Source organism: Oncorhynchus clarkii, chromosome 10 (assembly GCF_045791955.1).
Source record: "Oncorhynchus clarkii lewisi isolate Uvic-CL-2024 chromosome 10, UVic_Ocla_1.0, whole genome shotgun sequence".
In the NCBI taxonomy this organism is placed as follows: Eukaryota; Metazoa; Chordata; class Actinopteri; order Salmoniformes; family Salmonidae; genus Oncorhynchus; species Oncorhynchus clarkii.
Window position 1 is genome coordinate 26,698,457 of NC_092156.1, and position 22,634 is coordinate 26,721,090.

The window sequence follows — 22,634 nt, forward strand, 5'->3', positions numbered from 1 at the left end:
GAGAGTGCTGACTATTCTGACCGTGCTGGCTCCCAGGCTGGCAATGGCGAAGCTCTCGGTGTGGGGGGGCAGGGAGCGGGTGCTGCCCCAGGTGGAGGTGTCTAGCAGGCTGGGCAGAGGGGGGATGGGCTCCCCAGTGACCCCCATGGCTCTGTAGTTGGGTGCAGTCGCTGCACCACACCAAAACACGTATACCAGTGACATCTTGCTGCAATTCAACTTGTAAAAGTAGTGCTCCTGGTGTTGAACACGCACACTCAAGGAACCAATGCAAGGTGTGTGAACTGACTGGTAATGTAAGTTTGAAATAAAGTTGATTTTGGTTGCATAGGGCCTCGACTATACACCACTGGATATTGTACTACGATTTATGAATTAAAAGCTACTCGCTAGCGAAACTCTAGCTAGCTACATTGACTATGTAAACAATAGCAACTTGTGTAATTAGAGGAACATTTAGTACAATCACTAGCAACAATTTAATGAGTACTTGCGAAAAACTGGACCAAAGCTATTGTACTTAGGCATAATCAATGAATATGGTATAGTAGGGGAAAATAGAATAAAGACGCTCTTCCCCTCTGCGTGTAGCAGGTAGGACGCACTTTGTAGCAAAGAATGCTGATGGCAAATGTATGCGTATAATGGAGCTTAAATGTAACACTCTGGTAGCTGGGTGGCGTTGGTTGGTACCTGGGCTGCATGGGGTGCTGTAGCAGGGCGGAGGCCGTCTGTTCAGGGGGCTGGGTTGCAGTCTCTCCTGGTCCAACCACTCATGGTGCTGGGCGGGTGAGTACGTGATGCTGGAGACATCAGCCAGGTCAGGTAGACCACTATACATACATACATACATACATACATGATCTTGCAGAAATACTCTGTGTGGCACACTGGGCATAATATGTGGACATACTCCCAAAGGAAGAACTGTTGGTTCTTGACTATATCACACCTCAATCTACTCTTTACATTTGTCAATTAGCAGACGTTCTTCTCCAGAGCAACAGTAGTGAGAGCATACATTTTTCATACTGGTCCCCCATGTGAATCAAACCTACAAGCGCCATGTTCTACCAACTGAGCTACACAGGACTACAGTCTCACCCTTTCCAGAGCTCCTAAACAACATTCCCATCAGGTTCTAACATGGATTTACAAACCTTAAGCATTAATCTGCACTTAAGCATTAATCTGTCTATTGACAATACACACATACATTACATAATCATATTGTACAGTTGATTCTACCATGGCGCGTCAGTGTGTTGGTGCTGCTCCTACCTGGCCATTGGAAAGGGTGCGTGCTGACTGACAGTGGGGTTTATGTCAATCTCATCTGACTCCTGTGCAGGCTGACACTCTAGGGAAATGAACACTACATCAGTTTATTATCTGTCCTCATCTACTACTGCCTGAATGACCCAGCAGTGAATATGATGGCTTCAAAACTGAAATACTGCTCAAACTCTAGTTGAGTGTCAAAACACACACACAGCTATCTTACTCCCGTGTTTGGTCTCCAGCTTCTGCTCCTCTGGTACAGTCCTACTGTCAGCAGCCCTACACACCTCCACTGTCACATCCAGGTCCTCCTCTGAGCTGACAGGGCTCTAACAAGAGGAAACCAACAACTACAGTTAACTACATGCATGACTAACTAATTAGCTAAATAACTAACTACTCCGACGTTATGTTATACCATATACAGTGCCGTCATAAAGTATTCATACCCCTTGACTTATTAGTGTTATAGCCTGAATTCAAAATAGATTCTCACCCATCACACACAATACCCCATAATGACAATGTGAAAACATGTTTAGATTTTTTGGGCAAATTTATTGAAAATTAAATACAGAAATCTAATTTACGTAAGCATTCACACCCCTTTGCTAGGACACTCCAAATTGAGCTCAGGTGCATCCAATTTACATTGATCATCCTCGACGTAGCTACAACTTGGATTCCATCTGTGGCCAATTAAATTGTTTGGACATGATTTAGAAAGAAACACACCTGTTGATATAAGGTCCCACAGTTGACAGTGCATGCCAGAGCAGAAACTATTGGAAGAGGTGAAGACCCGCACACTGTCGAAAAAACAAACAAATCCAAAACTGAGGCTTGAATGCAAAATAAAGATGTTTATTAAAATATATCAGTGTCCAAAAAATAAGTGCAAGAAAGTGCATGAATGAAAAGTGAAAACAAACGTTTCGGCCTCAGGCCATCAATAAATATGTCACACGATCAAGCAAGAAAACAGAAAATCTATGAATCAGTACCAAGTACAATAGAATACATGATCTACACTGAACAAAAATATGAATGCAACATGTAAAGTGTTGGCCCATGTTTCATGAGCTGAAATAAAAAAAATCCAAAAGATTTCCGTAAGTACAAAAAAAAAAAAAGAGCTTATTTCTCACAAATTGTGCACAAATTTGTTCATATCCCTGTTAATGAGCATTTCCCCGTAGCCAAGATAATCCATCCACTTGACAAGTGTGGCATATCAAGAAGCTGATTTAACAGCACTATCATTACACTGGTGCACCTTGTGCTGGGGACAATAAAAAGCCACTAAAATGTGCAGTTTTTTTTCACAACACAATGCCACAGATGTCTCATGTTGAGGGAGCATGCAATTGGCATGCTGACTGCAGGAATGTCCACCAGAGCTGTTGGCAGATAATTGAATGTTAATTTCTCTACCATTAGCTGCCTCAAAATTTGTTTTATTACGTCCAACTGGCCTCACAACTGCAGACCACAGCAGCCCAGGACTTCCACATCCGGCTTCATATGCGGGATCGTCCGAGGGGTATTTCTGTCTGTAATAAAGCCATTTTGTGGGGAAAAACTCTGATTGGCTGGGCCTGGCTCCCCAGTGGGTGTGCCTATGCCCTCCAAGTCACACCCATGGCTGCACCCCTGCACACTCATGTGAAATCCATAGATTAGGGCCTAATTTATTTCAATTGAATGGTTTCCTTATATGAACTGTAACTCAGTAAAATCATTGAAATTGTTGCGTTTATATTTTTGTTCAGTATAGATTATATACAAAAGCGGACAGAGAAATATTTTGATTTCACATATAGAGCAGAAACTATAACATGAAGTCCAAGGCACTGTCTGCAGAGCCCCGAGATATACTTGTGATGAGACATATACACACCAAAAGTATGTGGACACCTGCTTTTCAAACAATCTCATTCCAAAATCATGGACATTAATATGGACTTGGTCCCCGCTTGGCATTGCGCATGGTGATTACTTAGGCTTGTGTGCGGCTGCTCAGCCATGGAAATCCATTTCATGGATTTCAGTTATTGTGCTGATGTTGCTTCCAAAAGCAGTTTCGAACTCTGTAGTGAGTGTTGCACCGAGGACAGACAATTTTTACACGGTTCAGCGCGCTGCAGTCCCGGTCTGTGAGCTTGTGTGGCCTACCACTTCGCGGCTGAGCTGTTGTTGCTAGACGTTTCCACTTCACAATAACAGCAAGGCAGACATTTGACAAACTGACTAGTTGGAAAGGTGACATCCTATGACAGTGCCACATTGAAAGTGCTTCTACACCTACATTGTTTGCTGTTTGGGGATTTAGGCTGGGTTTTTGTACAGCACTTTGTGACATCAGCTGATGTAAGAAGGGCTTTATAAATACATTTGATTGAAAGTACTGGCCATTCTACTGCCAATTTTTGTCTATGGAGATTGCATGGCTGTGTGCTTGATTATATACACCCGTCAGCAAAAGGTGTGGCTGAAATAGTCAAATCCACTAATGTGAAGGGGTGTCCACACACACACACACTTGACCATGTAGTGTATAAAACAATGTTTACAGTGTTGAAAGTTTAAAAGAGTACAGTGGTCTCCATCATTGGAAAAAATATGGAACTACCCAGACTCTGCCTAGAGCTGGCCCTCCAACCGGGCAAGTAGGACCTTGGGTCAGGGAGGTGGCAAAGAACCCAATGACCATTCTGGCAGAACTATAGAGTTCCTTGGCTGAGATGGGAGAACAACAGTCTCTCTATAGCACTTCACCAATCTGGGTTTTATGGGAGAGGGGCCAGGTGGAAGCCAATCCTGATTAAAAGGCACATGACACCACACCTGGAGTTTGCAAAAAGGCACGTGAAAGATTTTTTGGTCTGATGAGACAAAAATTGTACTCTTTGGCTTGAACCAGGCACTGCACATCACCTATCTAACACCATCCATACTGTGAACCATGGTGGTGGCAGCATCATGCTTTGGGAATATTTTTCAGCGGCAGCGATAGGGAGACTGGTAAGGATAGCGGGAACAATGAATGGAGACAAATACAAGCAAATCTTTTATGACAACCTGCTTCAGTGTAAATGAAAGACTGGGACTAAGATTTACATTCCAACAGGTCAACAACCCTAAGCATATAGCCAAAGCAACGTTGGAATGGCTTCAGAACAAGAATGTGAAAGTCCTTGAGTGGCCCAGCCAAAGCCCAGACTTGAATCCCATTGAAAATCTGTGGAAAAACCTGAAGATTAACTGAACAGCAAGAGGTTGAGAAAATCTGCAAGGAACAATGGGAGAAAATCTCCAAATCCAGATGTGTAAAACTGATAGACATAGCCAAGACAACTCAAAGCTGTAATGCCAAAGGTGCTTCTACAAAGTGTTGACTCAGGGGTGTGAATACTTATGTAAATTAGATATTTCTGGATTTAATTTTCAATACATTTGCAAACATTTCTAAAAACAGGTTCACTCTTAAATACAAGTCAAACTAAATGCATGCTCTTCAACCGATCGCTGCCTGCACCTGCCCGCCCGTCCAACATCACTACTCTGGACGGTTCTGACTTAGAATATGTGGACAACTACAAATACCTAGGTGTCTGGTTAGACTGTAAACTCTCCTTCCAGACTCACATCAAACATCTCCAATCCAAAGTTAAATCTAGAATTGGCTTTCCATTTCGCAACAAAGCATCCTTCACTCATGCTGCCAAACATACCCTCGTAAAATTGACCATCCTACCGATCCTCGACGATCGGTCTATCACAGTGCCATCCGTTTTGTCACCAAAGCCCCATATACTACCCACCACTGCGACCTGTACGCTCTCCTTGGCTGGCCCTCGCTACATCAAACCCACTGGCTCCAGGTCATCTATAAGTCTTTGCTAGGTAAAGTCCCCCCTTATCTCAGCTCGCTGGTCACCATAGCCTGTAGCACGCGCTCCAGCAGGTATATCTCTCTGGTCACCCCCAAAACCAATTCTTCCTTTGGCCGCCTCTCCTTCCAGTTCTCTGCAGCCAATGACTGGAACAAACTACAAAATCTCTGAAACTGGAAACACATCTCCCTCACTAGCTTTAAGCACCAGCTGTCAGAGCAGCTAACAGATTACTGCACCTGTACATAGCCCATCTATAATTTAGCCCAAACAACTACCTCTCCCCCTACTGTATTTATTTATTTTGCTCCTTTGCACCCCATTAATTATATCTCTACTTTGCACATTCTTCCACTGCAAATCTACCATTCCAGTGTTTTACTTGCTATATTGTATTTACTTCGCCACCTTGGCCTTTTTTTTTGTGCCTTTACATCCCTTATCTCACCTCACTTGCTCACATTGTATATAGACTTATTTTTCTACTGTATTATTGACTGTATGTTTGTTTTTACTCCATGTGTAACTCCGTGTTGTTGTATGTGTCAAACTGCTTTGCTTTATCTTGGCCAGGTGGCAATTGTAAATGAGAACTTGTTCTCAACTTGCCTACCTGGTTAAATATTTAATGGTAGAACAAAAATCTATTAATCCATTTTGAATTCAGGCTGTAACACAACAAAATGCGGAATAAGTCAAGGGGTATGAATACTTTCTGAAGGCATTGTAACTATTACGTTAACTAAGAACTACTAGACCTGGCTGTCTCTGGATGGGTTGTTCCTCTGCTCTGGGTTGGGGGTGTAGAACATGCTGGAAGCCTCCACAGGAGACTGAGTGTAGTCCGACTCAGAGGTCCCCTCCTCCTGGACACACAAGGTCAAGGGTTTAACACTGAGTGTGTAACATTTTAACTAATATAATCTGATGATTATGTTCTCTATGGGGTGCAGAGTTGAGTTTTTGCTTCTCTCATCTAACCTCCCTTTGTCCTGAGCCCTCCCACACTCCACATGTCATATTGAAGGAGCGGTTCACTGTGTGGAAATCTGCATCCTCTTCACTCTCACTCTGGACACCTGTATAGAAAGATGAGATACTGAGACAGAAGATAGATATGTTCCTATCCTACTATGCTTCTGAGCATAAGGACAGTATAGCATGCTTATCAGCTGCATCACCTGCAAAGCTTTTGAAGATCTGCTCCAGCTCAGAGCTGCTTTCGAGGGCCTCAGCTGCAGCTTTCTGTGGCTTTGAGGCAGGGTCTGGAGCGGACCTGTAGCTGTTGTCACTGCGCCCCAGGGGGTCCTGTCTGGGTCTGGGCGGTTCCACCACTCGCCCAAACCCCTGTCTGTCCTCCATCTCCTCACTGTCACTGCTGGCAGGGGGGCCCACAGCCACCCCCAGACGCCCCCGGGTCATCCTGGCCACCAACTCTGACACCTCACCTATGAGAGGATGAGGAATTTTGGAGGAAGTTGGGGTCAGAACTGTAATAAATGTAAAGATGGTGTTATGTGAACTGTAACTTGGGTATAATGCATGTACACTGAACAAAAATATAAAAAAGCAATTTCAAAGATTTTACAGAGTTAGTTCATAAGGAAATCAGTTAATTGAAAAATTAATAAGGACCTAATCTATGGATTCCACCTGGCTGGGAATATAGATATGAATCTGTTGGTCATAGATAACTTTTAAAGTTAGGGGTGTGGATCAGAAAATCATATAGTGGGGTGACTACCATTTATCGTACACGTGTATTCAGAGCATTCCAACATGCTGGTTCGTGGTGACATGTCTGGTGAGTATGCAGGCCATGAAAGAACTGGGACATTTTCAGCGCCCAGGACTTGTGTACAGACCCTTGTGACATGGGGCTGTGCACTATCATGCTGAAACATGAGGTGATGGTGGTGGATGAATGGCACAACAATGGGCCTCAGTATCGCCACAGTAGCTCTGTGCATTCAAATTGCCATCAATAAAATGCAATTGTGTTAGTTGTCCGTAGCTTATGCCTGCCCATACCATAACCCCACCATGGGGGCACTCTGTTCACCCCTCGCCCACATGACACCATACATGCCGTCCACTCAGTACAGTTGAAACAGTTGTGCCCCCACAGTTGAAACCAGGATTAATTTGTGAAGCGTACACTTCTCCAGCGTGCCAGTGGCCATCGAAGGTGAGCATTTTCCCAATTAGTTGGTTACGACGCCGAACTGCAGTCAGGTCAAGGACGACAAGGTGAGGACGACGAGCGGGCAGGTGAGCTTCCCTGAGACGGTTTCTGACAGTTTGTGCAGAAAGTATTTGGTTGAGCAAACCCAGCTTTATCAGCTGTCCGGGTGGCTGGTCTCAGACGATCCCATAGGTGACGTAGCCAGATGGAGGTCCTGGGCTGTGTAGAGTGGCTTTATCTTGTCCCCAGCACAAGTTGCACCTGTGTAATGATCATGCTGTTTAATCAGCTTCTTGATATGCCACACCCGTCAGCTGGATGGATTATCTTGGCAAAGGAGAAATGCTCACTAACAGGGATGTAAACAAATTTGTGCACAAAATTTGAGAGAAATATGCTTTTTGTACGCATGGACAATTTATGGGTTCTTATTTCAGCTCATGAAACCAACACATTACATGTTGCGTTTATATTTTTGTTCAGTGTATAATATAGTGAAATCTCACTGGTCCATTTGGCCTTGGCTGGGAGCTCAGGCTGTCTGGGACTGTCCTCAAGAGATTCTGTCCCCTCAGAAGACAGACAGAGCCTGGGATGGGGCAGAGGGAGCAGGTTGTCAAAAACACGCAAACAAAATGTAAAGCGATGTGTCACCAAATCCTAGTCATTTTTTAAACAGAAAATGTTGCTCAAAGGTATCCTGTTGTAGCTAATTGTAGGGTATTGGTGTTGCAATTATTGTACATTTTGGGTTAGATTTGCACAATTGTCCCCACCATACAGTTTGACTAAATGAGGCCACTGCGAGTTTTATATCCCACACTTACTTTCTACCGTATGCATATGGATTTAGAGCAGAGAACAGTGCTGCCTTTGTCAGTGTTCTGTACCTGTCAGTGAGTTCCTGTCTGTCCACTGACTGCTGCTTTGTCTCTGCCTGCGGACCTCGTCTCACTGTCCCTCTGGAGCCTCCATCTCTACCTACCTACCAGACAGACAGCAGTCACTCACTCAGTCACAACAGAACCTGGGAAGAGCTATATTAATTGACAAACTGTACTATGGGAATATATTCTTCATCCAATCATGGCACTTTTGTGAGACTCAGAGTTGCAGTTGTGTGTGTGTGTGTGTAACACCAGAGGTTGCAATTTGTGGTGGTGTGCTACCTGCTGCTGCCTTCTGGGGCATATGTTGACAAAGCTGTCCTCCGGAGCCGAGCTATAGTGGCTCATCTCCTCGCCCTCGCTGCCGGTTCCCTCCGAAGTAGTGCACTCCAAAGTAGGGTACTCCTCCGAAGGGCACTCCAGAGTAGTGCACTCCAGATTAGGGTATTCCTCTGCAGGATACTCCCTCTGCCACGCGGCCAGCTCCTCAGCGCTGAGCGGCATGGACTCTCCTCCCTTCAGTAGCTGGGCCTCCAGTCTCTTGGCCGAGGGGTGGACACCATGTGGTAGGAGGCGGTATTGTGAAGGAGGCCCCACTGCGCGGGACATGTAACTACACACCGACCCAGAGAGAGTGGATGAGAGGGAGGTGGAGGCTGAGGAGGAGATGTGGGGGGTCTGAGCATCTTTTCCCTCTGCCCCTCCGTCCACCTCGTCGACCGCCCCCTGCTCCTGTCGAGAACGGCCTGTTTCCACGGTGGCCAGGTTGCACTCGGACTGCTGCAACAGTACCTGGGAGACCTTGAGGTTGAGGACGATGGAGCTGATGTGCTCCGAGAGCTTTCCAGACACTGGGCGCTCTGGCTGAACAGCCCTCTCCTTCATAATTGTCCGCTCCTCTTCTTCCTCCTCCTCCTCTGTTACAGTGCTGGAGTCAGACTCTTCTTCTTGGGTGTTGTAGGGTTCCGATGGCACAACAGAGCACAGGCGCCAGTCATCCAGGGGCAGGATGTCCCTAAAAGAGATGTCACGGTGGAATATGGGCTGTTCAGAGTCTGTTGTCATTCCTCCTTCTCCCCTCTCTGTCTCGTTCTCTCTGTCCAGCAGTTTGTCCAGTTCGCTGAGCTGGTCCTGGATCTCCCTGTCCACTGTAGTGTCCATGGAACTGCCTAAAGAACCTTCATGTGGGTCAGTGTAGGCAGTAGGCCTGAGGTCTGAGAAAGAGGGGAAAAGACATGGATAAAACCCTTTTTTAAAATGTTTATATTGTTCAGGGTGTTTTGTATGTGCTCTGTTCACCACCAGCACCTGCAGGCTCCTTGACTGGGGCGGACTCTGGACTCCAGCCTGCAGGCCTGAGCCCTCCTCCTACGTCTGTGTACAGCCCACTCCTCCTCCTTCCCCCTACTTGGGACAGCTCCTACCACACACACACACACACACACACACACACAGAGGTCATAGTAACAAATCCATGTGAGGCTGCTGCCACTATTACGACACCAACCATTGCTTATGTTGGCGGAGTGCCTAGGCTGCAGTCTATACCTTCATGTCTTGGCGCAGTGTATAGCGCAAGTCCTGCAGGCTGTGTGTACGGTCCTCGGGGCGGGGCTGCAGGCCCACCCTAACCAGGGCGTAGTAAGGCTGGGGCACACTGGAATCTGTAGCCAGGGCCTGGCCCGACTCTACAGTCTGCCTGATCCAACGAGGGTCCACCGGGCCCCACGGCACTGTGTCTACGGAAGAACACACACACACCAAGGTCACACAAATATTCACACTGCTGCAGTGGACAACAGATGGAGTAGCTACCTGTATAGAGCTCCTGGATGAGGGCACACAGGCTGTAGAGGTCAGCCTTCCCTGTGCAGGGTCTCCGTCTGATCACCTCAGGGGCGGCCCAGTTGTACAGGCCTGGGGGCAGGGGCAGGTGAGCCGAGGGTCTGCGGTGACTATTGTCACTGGGAGAAGAACAGAACATACAGACCAATACTCATTACTTACCACCCTTATGGAATAATGTTCAGTATTTCATTGCAGGCGCATGGACTACAACAACATTTGTTTAGGAAAAAGAAAGACCTAGTAGTGCAAGTTTCCTTTTCTTCCTACCTGGGCACCATGAAGCCGAGGCCGGAGAGTTTGGCCACGCCAGGGTGTGTGAGGAGGATGCTGTGGGAGGAAAGAGCTCGCAACACCAGGGCCTGACCGTGCAGGTAGAGCAGAGCCTCACACACCTGCAGCACCACCAACAGCATGGTCTCAGCACGCAGCACTGGAAACTCAGCACGCTGGTGAGGTGCACAAATACATTTATTAAATTGAATGAATTACAAAAGTACAAAACACAGATACATGTTGAAAGTGTGTCTATGTGTGGTGGGGATTACCCTCTGATGCAGCAAGTTGTGCAGAGAGCCCACGTGGACCCGTTCAAACACCAGACGGACTCTCATCAGGTCACTGGACATGCTCACTGCCATCAGCTGCAGCAGGTATGGATGGAACAGCTGGCTACAAACACAGTCACACAGCAGTTACTGGGTTATGCTGTATATCCATAAACAGCATCAATAGCACTGAAATGACAGGTGTACTTTATGTTAAAGACTATCATTTGGAGAAACATTTGAGAACTCAATGCAGCAGTCATTTAAGTTGTTTAAAGAGTTCAAAGAGTGTCATCGTCTTCTCACTTGCAGTACTCCAGCTCAATGAGCATCAGGTCAAGGTAGGCCTCTTGGCTGCCTCCTTGTGGAGAGATGGACTGCAGCTCCTTCACAGTTATCCTGCAGCCCTTCCAGCTGTAACTGACAGATGGAACAACCAGTTTAGAGAAAAAAACATCTAAATCGGTAGCTTCTTATTTGATGCAATCCCATAGGAGTTATATAAGACGTGGTTCCAGTCCTCAGTAGTCTTACTTGGTCATGGTAATGAAGGCGCCACAGGAGAAGGAGAGGAGGGGTTCGTCGTCCGCCTGCCCCAACTCACTGTCCCCAATCACAGGCAGGGAGGCCAGAAGGCCCAACGCATATCCAGGTTTATCTATACACAACTGAGCCCAGCAAGAAAACAGTCACTCACTCTCATCCAGAAACAAAATACTGCCATTCCAAAATATATACCACACTATATGCAATTTAGCAGATGCTTTTATCCAAATAAACTCATACTTACATACATAGTATAATGATATAGGGAAAAATCCTAATATGACGTGGGCACATGATGCAACTTATTTTGGTTTTCATCAACTTCACCGTTTTAGGCAAATACCTTTCCAAAGCCAAAACATTGAACTGTGTCACAGGCAGAGGACTTGGTAATCTTTCTGTTGAGGTGCAGATCAGAGCCACTGCAACATGGGAGAAATGTTAACATACAGATTTTAAGAAAACAAACCCACCAAAAATGGGCAGTATTAATGTAGGCTCCCCCGGTTACTCACCCGGACTTGAGGAGCTCCAGTAGAGAGGGGGAGCGCAGCAGAGTCTTGGAAGAGGTGGGGGTCCGGCGCAGCTCCCTGGGCTGGGGGGACTGAGACAGGCTGTGCATGTGGTTCACACAGCTCTTCAGGAACTTAAGCATCTTGATGACAAAGAGGGAGTGAGAGATTAGTAGTGTATACAGTATGTATCTGATCATTGTATCTGTGAGCACCAACCCTGGCGCTGTGCTCCTGAGCCCCAGCCTCGGCCCAGTCTTGGGGGCTCCTGCCTTTGTGGTCGTGGAGCCTTAGGTCCCCCCCTGCGTCTAGCAGGCCGCTCAGCAACCAGGGGTTACAGGCGAACACAGCAGCGTGGACAGGGGTGCTCCTGTCCTCACAGCGACTACACAGGAAAATAGGTCACCAAAACATGCTGCACTAAAAGGCTTACACATCTTCAAAGTATTTATTGTATGTCTAAAAAGAGAGGAGACATGAGTGTGTGAATGACTTGTCAATCTTACTGGTTGGGGTCAGCTCCAAATTGCAGAAGAAGCTCAGTGACACTTGCCAGGCCCAGGAGAGATGCACAGAACAGAGGTGTCTGGCCCAAGTGATTGACACAGTCCACATCCACACCTATAGCACAGCATCAGAACAGCTTTCAATTGATTCACTTCATAAGGTAGCCACTTAGTCATAACTGTCAAGCTCACTGGGTAGGTGCTAGTAGGTAGTGATCATATGAACCAGAATTTGGCTTTACAGGAGAAGTCAGAGGTGTTGGGTTAAATGCGGAAGACATTTCAGTTGTACAACTGACTAGGCATCCCCTTTCCGCAGCCATTGAACTCGTCATGTACCAGCTTAATAATGTCAAGATACATTCGTTACTCACAAATGATGAAGTTATGAGTAGCAACTATCATAATTTATTGCCATCACAGCCAGTATGTACTTCCAAAAAAGTTCTAAATAAGAATGTACAATCCAATGAAAAAAAATGCCTATAGTGCACCTCCAATGTAAATCGCTCACATCATTGATCCCGGATAGCACTAACCTTACTGCCATGCACAGGTCGGAACTATACAACACATCAATACATTGAACGTGCCAGAGGCATTTTTTTCTGTTTCATGTAACTTTTTGTAACATTATTTTTTATTGGAATTTCACCATTTTCACCCATATTAAGAGAAACAACAGAGACAAAGCAACAAAAAAAACAGCACTCACTTACACATACCTGCGTATGTATATATACGTATGTGTGTATATATATATATACACACACACACACACACACACACACACACACACACAACCATTTTCCTCTTCCCGCTCGGCGCTTCTCTCACCCCATCCCCGCATCTCTCAATACATACATTTTAAACAAACTTACAAACAGAAATTAAACAAAAAAGCTCAGTTTAAACCAAGAGGTTAGGTTCCACACATGGAACGTACAGTGTAGTTCTGAAATACATAGATCCCCACCATTCTAAGAGAATCCTTGCAGCATAATAGCTGATACCTCAGGTTCTAGGTAATTTAGATAAGGTTCCCATACTTTGTAGAACTGGTCTGTTTTAGAATGCAATGTACATGTCAGATTCCAGAGGCACCCATTCAAATAGTATCTTATGCCAATCTTTAATAGAAGGAACCTTATCACTAATCCACTGTAAAAGGATGTTTTTCCTCGCTGCGGAGGTAAGGATGTTGTAAAGCCTCCTCTTACCCACAGAAGTAACATGCCTACTAGGGAGACCCAACAGTAAATAAACTGGGTCCAATTCTAGATCAACCCCTAGAATCTTTTCAATTTCTTGCAGAACACCAGACTAGTATCTTTGTATTTTGGTACATGACCATAAACAATGTGTTAGGGTGCCTGTATCAGTTTTGCATTTAAGACACTGAGGAGAAGAGGAAGTGGGGCTAAAAGCATGTCTGCGATTTGGGGATATATGCAATCTGTGTATTATTCTTAATTGGATTGCTCTAGTACGATTACATATAGATATTGTTTTGCATATCTCCAAATGTCCTCCCACATCTCTTCGTCAATAGTAACAGACAATTCTTTCTCCCACACTTGTTTCACCCTCTGTGTGTTGACCGCAGAAAAGGACCTTAAAGCATCATAAAGCAGACATGTTCCTTTGTGGGAAAAAAAGCATTATTTCAATGACAGACATATCAGGGTTACCAATTAAGGTGGTGCTCTTCAGAATATAATGTCTTACTTGTAGGAAGCGGAAAAGGTCCTGCTTTGGGAGTCGATATTTCTCGACCATCTGCTCAAATGACAATAAAATCTTATCAGCAAATAAGTCATTTAGTCTGCATATGCCCTTATTAAGCCAAAAGTTAAAGCCAGCATCCAGCAATCCTGGACTAAAATCTGGGTTGTTAAGAATTGGGGTAAGAGCAGAGGTTAGTTTGGACCTTCCCAGGAAGCGTTGAACTGACCTCCATACTTTGAGTGTGTTAAGTGTAATGGGATTATTGCAGTGATCTTCTACAGACTTGAAACTTCTGAAAAATAAAAGATCCTGTAAGGGGTATTTTGAAAGAGAAGTCTCAATGTCTAACCAAATAGAGGAGCCATCATTTGTGATCCAGTCAGAAATATAACATAGGTGGGCACACCACTGATAGAACCTGATATTGGGCAGCCCATAGAACTTGGCAGCTGCAATATTGCCATCTTAAGTCTTGGCTTGCTTTTACTCCATATAAAAGGAACTTAGCCATCCATTTACATCCTATTACCTTATTGGAGAGTAATACTGGGATCATTTGGATTGGGTAAAGTAGTCTAGGTAAAATGTTCATTTTCAAGAGGGATATCCTACCCAACCAAGAAAATCAGGAGAGAGTTCCAGCGCTCCAGATCCTGTCTTATTGTATCAAGCAAGGTAACAAAATTGGCTTTGTACATTTGCTGGAATTTAGGAGTTACAAATATACCCAGATACATGAAACCTGAGGGAGACCATTTAAAAGGGAAGGGGGGAGAAGTATTAGGTACAGAGTGTAGGTTACCAAGTGGCATAGACTCTGATTTAGTTAAATTAATCTTGTAGCCTGAGAATTCGCTGAATAATTCAATAATATTAATAAGAGATGTAATTGAAGTCTCGGAACTAGAGATGAATATCAGGACATCATCAGCATACAAGCTTATTTTATGGTGAACATCACCAATGAGCAGCCCCTGTATAGCAGGCAGCCCTGATGGCCTCGGCCAGTGGTTCCATAACGAGTGCAAATAGGAGAGGGGACAAAGAACAGCCCTGTCTGGTACCTCTGTATATAGAGAAGCTATTTGACCTTAGCCCATTAGTAAGGACAGCAGCCTGAGGATCCTCATATAAAACTTTCACCCATTTTATAAAGTTGTCCCCTAAACCAAATTTATTTAGAGCAAAGAATAGGTAAGACCACTCCACACGATCAAATGCTTTCTCAGCATCTAGGGAGAGCACAAGACCACCACTTTGTTGGTAGGCTTGAATTACATTAAGAAGCCGCCTGACATTGTTGCATGACTTACGGCCCTTAATGAAGCCAGTTTGGTCTCCTTTCACAATTAATGGCAGTGAGTCCTCTAATCTTGTGGCTAGAATTTTAGAAAGCAATTTTCTATCCACATTCAGAAGGGAAATTGGTCTGTATGAGGAACAAGACTGGACATTTTCCCTTTTTGAGAATAAGTGACATGTTGGCTTCTCTCAGCGTTTGAGGGAGCTGGTCATTTGAAAATGAGTGGTTAAACATATCACGCAGTGGCTCAAGGATCAAGCCATGGAACTCTTTATAGAACTCACTACAAAATCCGTCTGGTCCTGGGGCCTTACCATTTTGCAAATTCTTAATTGCGTGGCTGTGTATGACATAATCTGACCCCTGGCATACGCTTTACAGGTTTCCCAAAGGAGCGAGGGGTTATCTGTTGATTGAGAGTTAATAGAGAAAAATGCTTTAAACTCTGTAATAAAATACAATGTGAATGTATGGTCTTTAAGAATGGTTGTATTCAACCTCCAATGTCTTGACCGATTGAATGCCCCGTTGAGTTATGTCCAGGATCACCTCAGCATGATCAGATATGACTATGCTTCTTATCCTAGCGGATAAAACAGACTGCAAAGACATCCTGGGCATAAAAAAGTAATCTATTCTAGTCTGTCATCCATGAGGTGCAGAGAAAAAAGTGAACTCTCTGTTGGAGGGATGAAAAGTTCTCCAGACATCCGCATACCCCAGATCATCACAAACAGCTTTAAGTGACTTAGCTTGAGGAGAGAGTGAAGCTATACCGCTGGGAAACCTATCAATAAGGGGGTTCAACAAACAATTAAAATCTCCTCGAACCACTGCAGTGTCTGAGTTTAATTCTGAAAAGTTTAGAAATATCTTAGTGAGGAAATCAGGGGGGTGGGCAGGGGGGGTAAGTAAATATTCATTATGGAAATGTTCTGCCCTTGTAAAGTACCATTAATTATAACAAAGCGACCAAATTTATCTTTCACACAATTCAAGACCTTAAGTGGTAAGTTATTTTTCACAAGAATTGCTACACCTCTAATTCTGGATGTAAATGATGAGAAAAACACTTGACCAAACTCCACTTGTTGTAATTTCAGGTGCTCCTTATCATCCAAATGAGTTTCTTGCAACAGGGCAATATCAATATTTTATTTTTTCAAAAAAGACAGTACCTTCTTCCTTTTAATGGGGTTATGGCTGCCTCTAATGTTCCATGTACATAAACGCAGTCTGTTACCTGCCATTGCACCTTGACCATTCAATATCCAGACTGAATCCTACTGTAAAAGTGGGGTGGTACCTTTTTCCATGTGTTGAACTATTCTACTATCTCATCGAGCATAAACAAAACGATATGAACCCTGAACTCGAACTATACTAAACCCAAATATTAAAACATGTAAAGATCCAAAAGGGGGTTTTCCCACAAGCTAACATGCAGGGGATTTCAACTTTCCAATGTAGACTCTTAAGTCCGCAATGCCACTCAATAGCCTCATCCTTTATATACACTGCTCAAAAAAATAAAGGGAACACTAAAATAACACATCCTAGATCTGAATGAATGAAATATTCTTATTAAATACTTTTTTCTTTACATAGTTGAATGTGCTGACAACAAAATCACACATAAATTATCAATGGAAATCAAATTGATCAACTCATGGAGGTCTGGATTTGGAGTCACACTCAAAATTAAAGTGGAAAACCACACTACAGGCTGATCCAACTTTGATGTAATGTCTTTAAAACAAGTCAAAATGAGGCTCAGTAGTGTGTGTGGCCTCCACGTGCCTGTATGAACTCCATAAAACGCCTGGGCATGCTCCTGATGAGGTGGCGGATGGTCTCCTGAGGGATCTCCTCCCAGACCTGGACTAAAGCATCCACCAACTCCTGGACAGTCTGTGGTGCAACGTGGTGTTGGTGGATGGAGCGAGACATGATGTCCCATATGTGCTCAATTGGATTCAGGTCTGGGGAACGGGCGGGCCATAGCATCAATGCCTTCCTCTTGCAGGAACTGCTGACACACTCCAGCCACATGAGGTCTAGCATTGTCTTGCATTAGGAGGAACCCAGTGCCAACCGCACCAGCATATGATCTCACAAGGGGTCTGAGGATCTCATCTCGGTACCTAATGGCAGTCAGGCTACCTCTGGCGAGCACATGGAGGGCTGTGCGGCCCCCCAAAGAAATGCCACCCCACACCATGACTGACCCACCGCCAAACCGGTCATGCTGGAGGATGTTGCAGGCAGCAGAACGTTCTCCACGGCGTCTCTAGACTCTGTCACGTCTGTCACATGTGCTCAGTGTGAACCTGCTTTCATCTGTGAAGAGCACAGGGCGCCAGTGGCGAATTTGCCAATCTTGGTGTTCTCTGGCAAATGCCTAACGTCCTGCACGGTGTTGGGCTGTAAGCACACCCCCCACCTGTGGACGTCGGGCCCTCATACCACCCTCATGGAGTCTGTTTCTGACCGTTTGAGCAGACACATGCACATTTGTGGCCTGCTGGAGGTCATTTTGCAGGGTTCTGGCAGTGCTCCTCCTTGCACAAAGGCGGAGGTAGCGGTCCTGCTGCTGGGTTGTTGCCCTCCTACGGCCTCCTCCACGTCTCCTGATGTACTGGCCTGTCTTCTGGTAGCGCCTCCATGCTCTGGACACTACGCTGACAGACACAGCAAACCTTCTTGCCACAGCTCGCATTGATGTGCCATCCTGGATGAGCTGCACTACCTGAGCCACTTGTGTGGGTTGTAGACTCCGTCTCATGCTACCACTAGAGTGAAAGCACCGCCAGCATTCAAAAGTGACCAAAAGATCAGCCAAGAAGCATAGGAACTGAGAAGTGGTCTGTGGGCACCACCTGCAGAACCACTCCTTTATTGGGGGTGTCTTGCTAATTGCCTATAATTTCCACCTGTTGTCTATTCCATTTGCACAACAGCATGTGAAATTTATTGTCAATCAGTGTTGCTTCCTAAGTGGACAGTTTGATTTTTCAGAAGTGTGATTGACTTGGAGTTACATTGTGTTGTTTAAGTGTTCCCTTTATTTTTTTGAGCAGTGTATATGGAAATGAAAATCAATAGAAGAAGATTGAGGCTCTTCCACCTAAAACCAAGCCTGGGCACCAATATGGATTCACACACATCTCAGCCTGAGCTATAGCGGCAGTTACTTTAGCAAAAAAAAAAATAAAGATACGAATATTACTGAACCGGAGTACGTGAGAACTCACACCACTGTTTCATGATCAGATTCAACTAAAAATAAAAAAGTTATCCAATGCTGCGGAGGTGCAGCTTAAAGTTATTTACCCGAGAGAGTCAATAAACGCAGCAGCCTCTTCAGGTGTGTAGAGTTTTTTTAGGCGATCCGTTGACCATAACCTTCAATGTGGCCGGGTACAGCAGTGCGTAGTCCATCTTCATTCAAGTCGAGCCTTCGCCTCATCAAATGCTTTGCGTCTTCGTACAACCGCTGTGGAATAATCATTGAAGAATGAGACCTTTGGACCTTTACGTTGACTACCATCAGAGACGATTTTTCTAGCCACATCCATGATGCGCTGCTTTTGTCGGTGAAGTTGTGGAACTTTATAACCACTGGCCGTGGCTGCTGGTTGGGACTGGGTATCGGTGCTTGAGAGCGATGGGCTCTGTCCAGCTTCACACGACCAGCCTTAGTGTCCATTTGTAGGTAGCCAGGGATCCATTCCTCAAAAAAGAATTACTGAGCGTGTCCCTTCAGAATTTTCCGGGAGTCCCACAACACGAGTATTGCATCTGCATCCTCGATTATCCAAGTCGTCAATGTGCTCCGCCATTTCGCGCACCTGTTTCTCAAGTGCATTTATCTTAGTGTCCATAGAAGTAATTGAAGTTTCCACTGTAGCAATTCTTCCTTCCCCCTCATCAACACATTTCACAACCCTCTGTAGTTCAGCTGAATGGCCTGCTATTGCTTCCAAGACCGTTCTTATCTTAACATCGATCACTTTAGTAATGTTATCAGTCATCTTTTGAATCACCAGGTCCATTGTGCCTGGACCCGCAATGGTATTAGCTTCGCTAACGTTAGCTAGCTCCTCCTGCACATCTACAGGGGTGGTGGTTTTGGTCGAGTTCTTAGTAGTTCTGTTGGGCATGTTGTCTGAGATTTGAGAAATAGCCGTCAAAACGATTTGTAGGATAACTTATTTAGCCAATTCTACCACTTTTTCAAGCTAGGAGATGAATGTAAAAATATAAATTTACGAATGCCACTGGAGCTCGCTGAAACAGTGTTCTCTCTATGGCGCCATTTTGTTCCCCGTAACCTTTTATTTAAACCTTTTTTGGAAGTACACATCGGCCGTGACGGCAGTAAATGACAATAGTTGCTAATTGAATGTCCATATTTTGTGAGAAATAAACATATGTGGACATTATTAAGCTTTAAAACCTGCTGAATGGCAAATTGAAGGCTGCTTCCTGGGCTTACTTTTTTATTTATTTAACCAGGTAGGCCAGTTGAGAACAAGTTCTCATTTACAACTGCGACCTTGCCAAGATAAAGCAAAGCAGTGCGGCAAAAACAGAGTTACACATGGGATAAACAAACGTACAGTCAATAACACAATATAAAAATATTTGTGCAGTGTGCAAGTGTAGAAGAGTAGGGAAGTAAGGCAATAAATAGGCCATAGTGGCAACATAATTACAATTTAGCATTAACACTGGGGTGATAGGTGTGCAGATGATGATGTGCAAGTAGAGATACTGGGGTGCAAAATATATATATATTTTTTTATATATATGGGATGAGGTAGTTGGGTGTGCTATTTACAGATGGGCTGTGTACAGGTACAGTGATCAGTAAGCTGCTCAGACAGCTGATGCTTAAAGTTAGTGAGGGAGATAAAAGTCTCGAGCTTCAGTGATTTTTGCAATTCGTTCCAGTCATTGGTAGCAGAGAACTGGAAGAAAAGGCGGCCAAAGGAGGTGTTGGCTTTGGGAATGACCAGTGAAATATACCTGCTGGAGCGTGTGCTACGGGTGGGTTTTGCTATGGTGACCAGTGAGTTGAGATAAGGTGGGGCTTTACCTAGCAGAGTATTATAGATGACCTGGAGCCAGTGGGTTTGTCGATGAATATGTAGTGAGGGCCAGCCAACGAGAGCATACAGGTTGCAGTGGTGGGTGATGGTGACAAAATGGATGGCACTGTGATAGCAAATTGGATGTAGTCTGAGTACTGTTGGAGGCAATTTTGTAAATGCCATCGCCGAAGTCAAGGATCAGTAGGATAGTCAGTTTTATGAGGGTATGTTGAGCAGCATGAGTGAAGTAGGCTTTGTTGGGAGATAGGAAGCTGATTCTAGATTTATATTTGGATTGGAGATGCTTAATGTGAGTCTGGAAGGAGGGTTTACAGTCTAACCAGACACCTAGGTATGTAGTTATCCACATATTCTAAGTCAGAACCGTCCAGAGTAGTGATGCTTTTTGGGCGGGCAGCAATCGGTTGAAGAGCATGCACTTAGTTTTACTTGCATTTAAGAGCAGTTGGAGGCCACAGAAGGAGTGTTGTATGGCATTGAAGCTTGTCTGGAGGTTTGTTAACAGTGTCCAAGGAAGGGCCAGATGTATATAGAATGGTGTCCGATGCGTAGAGGTGGATCAGAGAATCACCAGCAGCAAGAGCGACGTCATTGATATATACAGAGAAAATCTTCGGCCCGAGAATTGAAGCCTGTGGCACCCCCATAGAGACTGCCAGAGGGCCGGACAACAGGCCCTCTGATTTGACACACTGAACTCTATCTGAGAAGTAGTTGGTGAACCAGGCGAGGCAGTCATTTGAGAAACCAAGGCTATTGAGTCTGCCGATAAGAATGTGGTGATTGACAGTCGAAAGCCTTGGCCAGGTCGATGAAGATGGCTGAACAGTACTGTCTTTTATCGACCAGCGGCTATGATATTGTTTAGGACCTTGAGCGTGGCTGAGGTGCACCCATGACCAGCTCGGAAACCAGATTGCATAGTGGAGAAGGTACGGTGGGATTCGAAATGGTCAGTGAGCTGTTAGTTAACTTGGCTTTCAAAGATTTTAGAAAGGCAGGGCAGGATGGATATAAACTCAGCAAAAAAAGAAATGTCCTCTCACTGTCAACTGCATTTATTTTCAGCAAACTTAACATGTGTAAATATTTGTATGAACATAATAAGATTCAACAACTACGACATAAACAGAACAAGTTCCACAGACATGTGGTGCGGCAAGTTAACCCACTGTTCCTAGGCCGTCAACAGCCTTGAAAATAAGAATGTCATTGAACAAGCATGGGAAACCGTGTTTAAACCCTTTACAGTGAAGTTATTTGAATTTTTACTTGTTATCTTTGAAAGACAGGGTCCTGAAAAAGGGACGTTTCTTTTTTTTGCTGAGTTTAGGTCTATAACAGTTTGGGTCTAGAGTGTCACCCCCTTTGAAGAGGGGGATGACCGCGGGAGCTTTCTAATCTTTGGGGATCTCAAACGATACGAAAGAGAGGTTGAACAGGCTAGTAATAGGGGTTGCAACAATTGCGGTGGATCATTTTAGAAAGAGAGGGTCCAGATTGTCTAGTCCAGCTGATTTGCAGGGATCCAGATTTTGCAGCTCTTTCAGAACATCAGCTACCTGGATTTGGGGGGGGGGGGGGCTTGGCAAGTTGTTGCGGGGGTGCAAAGCTGTTGGTCGGGGTAGCCAGTAGAAAAGCATGGCCAGCATGGCCATAGAAAGATGCTTATTTGTAATTCTCGATTATCTTAGATTTATCAGTGGTGACAGTGTTTCCTAGCCTCAGTGCAGTGGGCAGCTGGGAGGAGGTACTGTTATTCTCCATGGACTTTACAGTGTCCCAAACCTTTTGGAATTAGTGCCAATTTCTGGTTGAAAAAGCCAGCCTTAGCTTTCCTAACTGACTGTGTATATTGGTTCCTGACTTCCCTGAAAAGTTGTATATCGCGGGGGCTATTCGATGCGAATGCAGTAGGCCACGGGATGTTTTTGTGCTGGTCAAGGGCAGTCAAGTCTGGGGTGAACTGTTCTTAGTTCTACATTTGTTGAATGGGGCATTCTTATTTAAGATGGTGAGGAAAGCACTTTTAAAGAGGAACTAGGCATCCTCTACTGACGGAAGGTGGTTAATATCCTTCCAGGATACCCGGGTCAGGTCGATTAGAAAGGCCTGCTCGCTGAAGTGATTTAAGGAGCGTTTGACAGTGATGAGGGGTGGTCGTTTGACCGTGGACCCATTACGGACGCAGGCATCGCTGAGATCCTGGTTGAAGACAGCAGAGATGTATTTAGAGGGCAGGAACTAGGCATCCTCTAGGAGGATGATATCTATGAGGGT

The 22,634-nt window shown here is 44.9% G+C and overlaps 1 protein-coding gene across 1 annotated transcript in view; it reads right to left on the reverse strand.

Annotated features, from left to right (window-relative positions):
- LOC139419491 (testis expressed 14, intercellular bridge forming factor) overlaps positions 1-22,634 on the reverse strand; it is a 33,428-nt gene that overhangs the window by 9,997 nt on the left and 797 nt on the right. The window contains exons 4-24 of the mRNA XM_071169444.1: positions 12,207-12,321; positions 11,920-12,085; positions 11,704-11,843; positions 11,532-11,610; positions 11,177-11,310; positions 10,949-11,062; positions 10,643-10,766; positions 10,365-10,543; positions 10,065-10,213; positions 9,798-9,988; positions 9,558-9,669; positions 8,532-9,463; positions 8,253-8,347; positions 7,869-7,951; positions 6,359-6,625; positions 6,159-6,256; positions 5,936-6,043; positions 1,505-1,610; positions 1,282-1,360; positions 694-833; positions 22-170 (exon numbers count right to left, since the gene is read on the reverse strand). Of these exons, the coding sequence (XP_071025545.1) occupies positions 22-170; positions 694-833; positions 1,282-1,360; positions 1,505-1,610; positions 5,936-6,043; positions 6,159-6,256; positions 6,359-6,625; positions 7,869-7,951; positions 8,253-8,347; positions 8,532-9,463; positions 9,558-9,669; positions 9,798-9,988; positions 10,065-10,213; positions 10,365-10,543; positions 10,643-10,766; positions 10,949-11,062; positions 11,177-11,310; positions 11,532-11,610; positions 11,704-11,843; positions 11,920-12,085; positions 12,207-12,321 (3,560 nt within the window). The remainder of the gene's footprint in view (positions 1-21; positions 171-693; positions 834-1,281; positions 1,361-1,504; positions 1,611-5,935; positions 6,044-6,158; positions 6,257-6,358; positions 6,626-7,868; positions 7,952-8,252; positions 8,348-8,531; positions 9,464-9,557; positions 9,670-9,797; positions 9,989-10,064; positions 10,214-10,364; positions 10,544-10,642; positions 10,767-10,948; positions 11,063-11,176; positions 11,311-11,531; positions 11,611-11,703; positions 11,844-11,919; positions 12,086-12,206; positions 12,322-22,634) is intronic.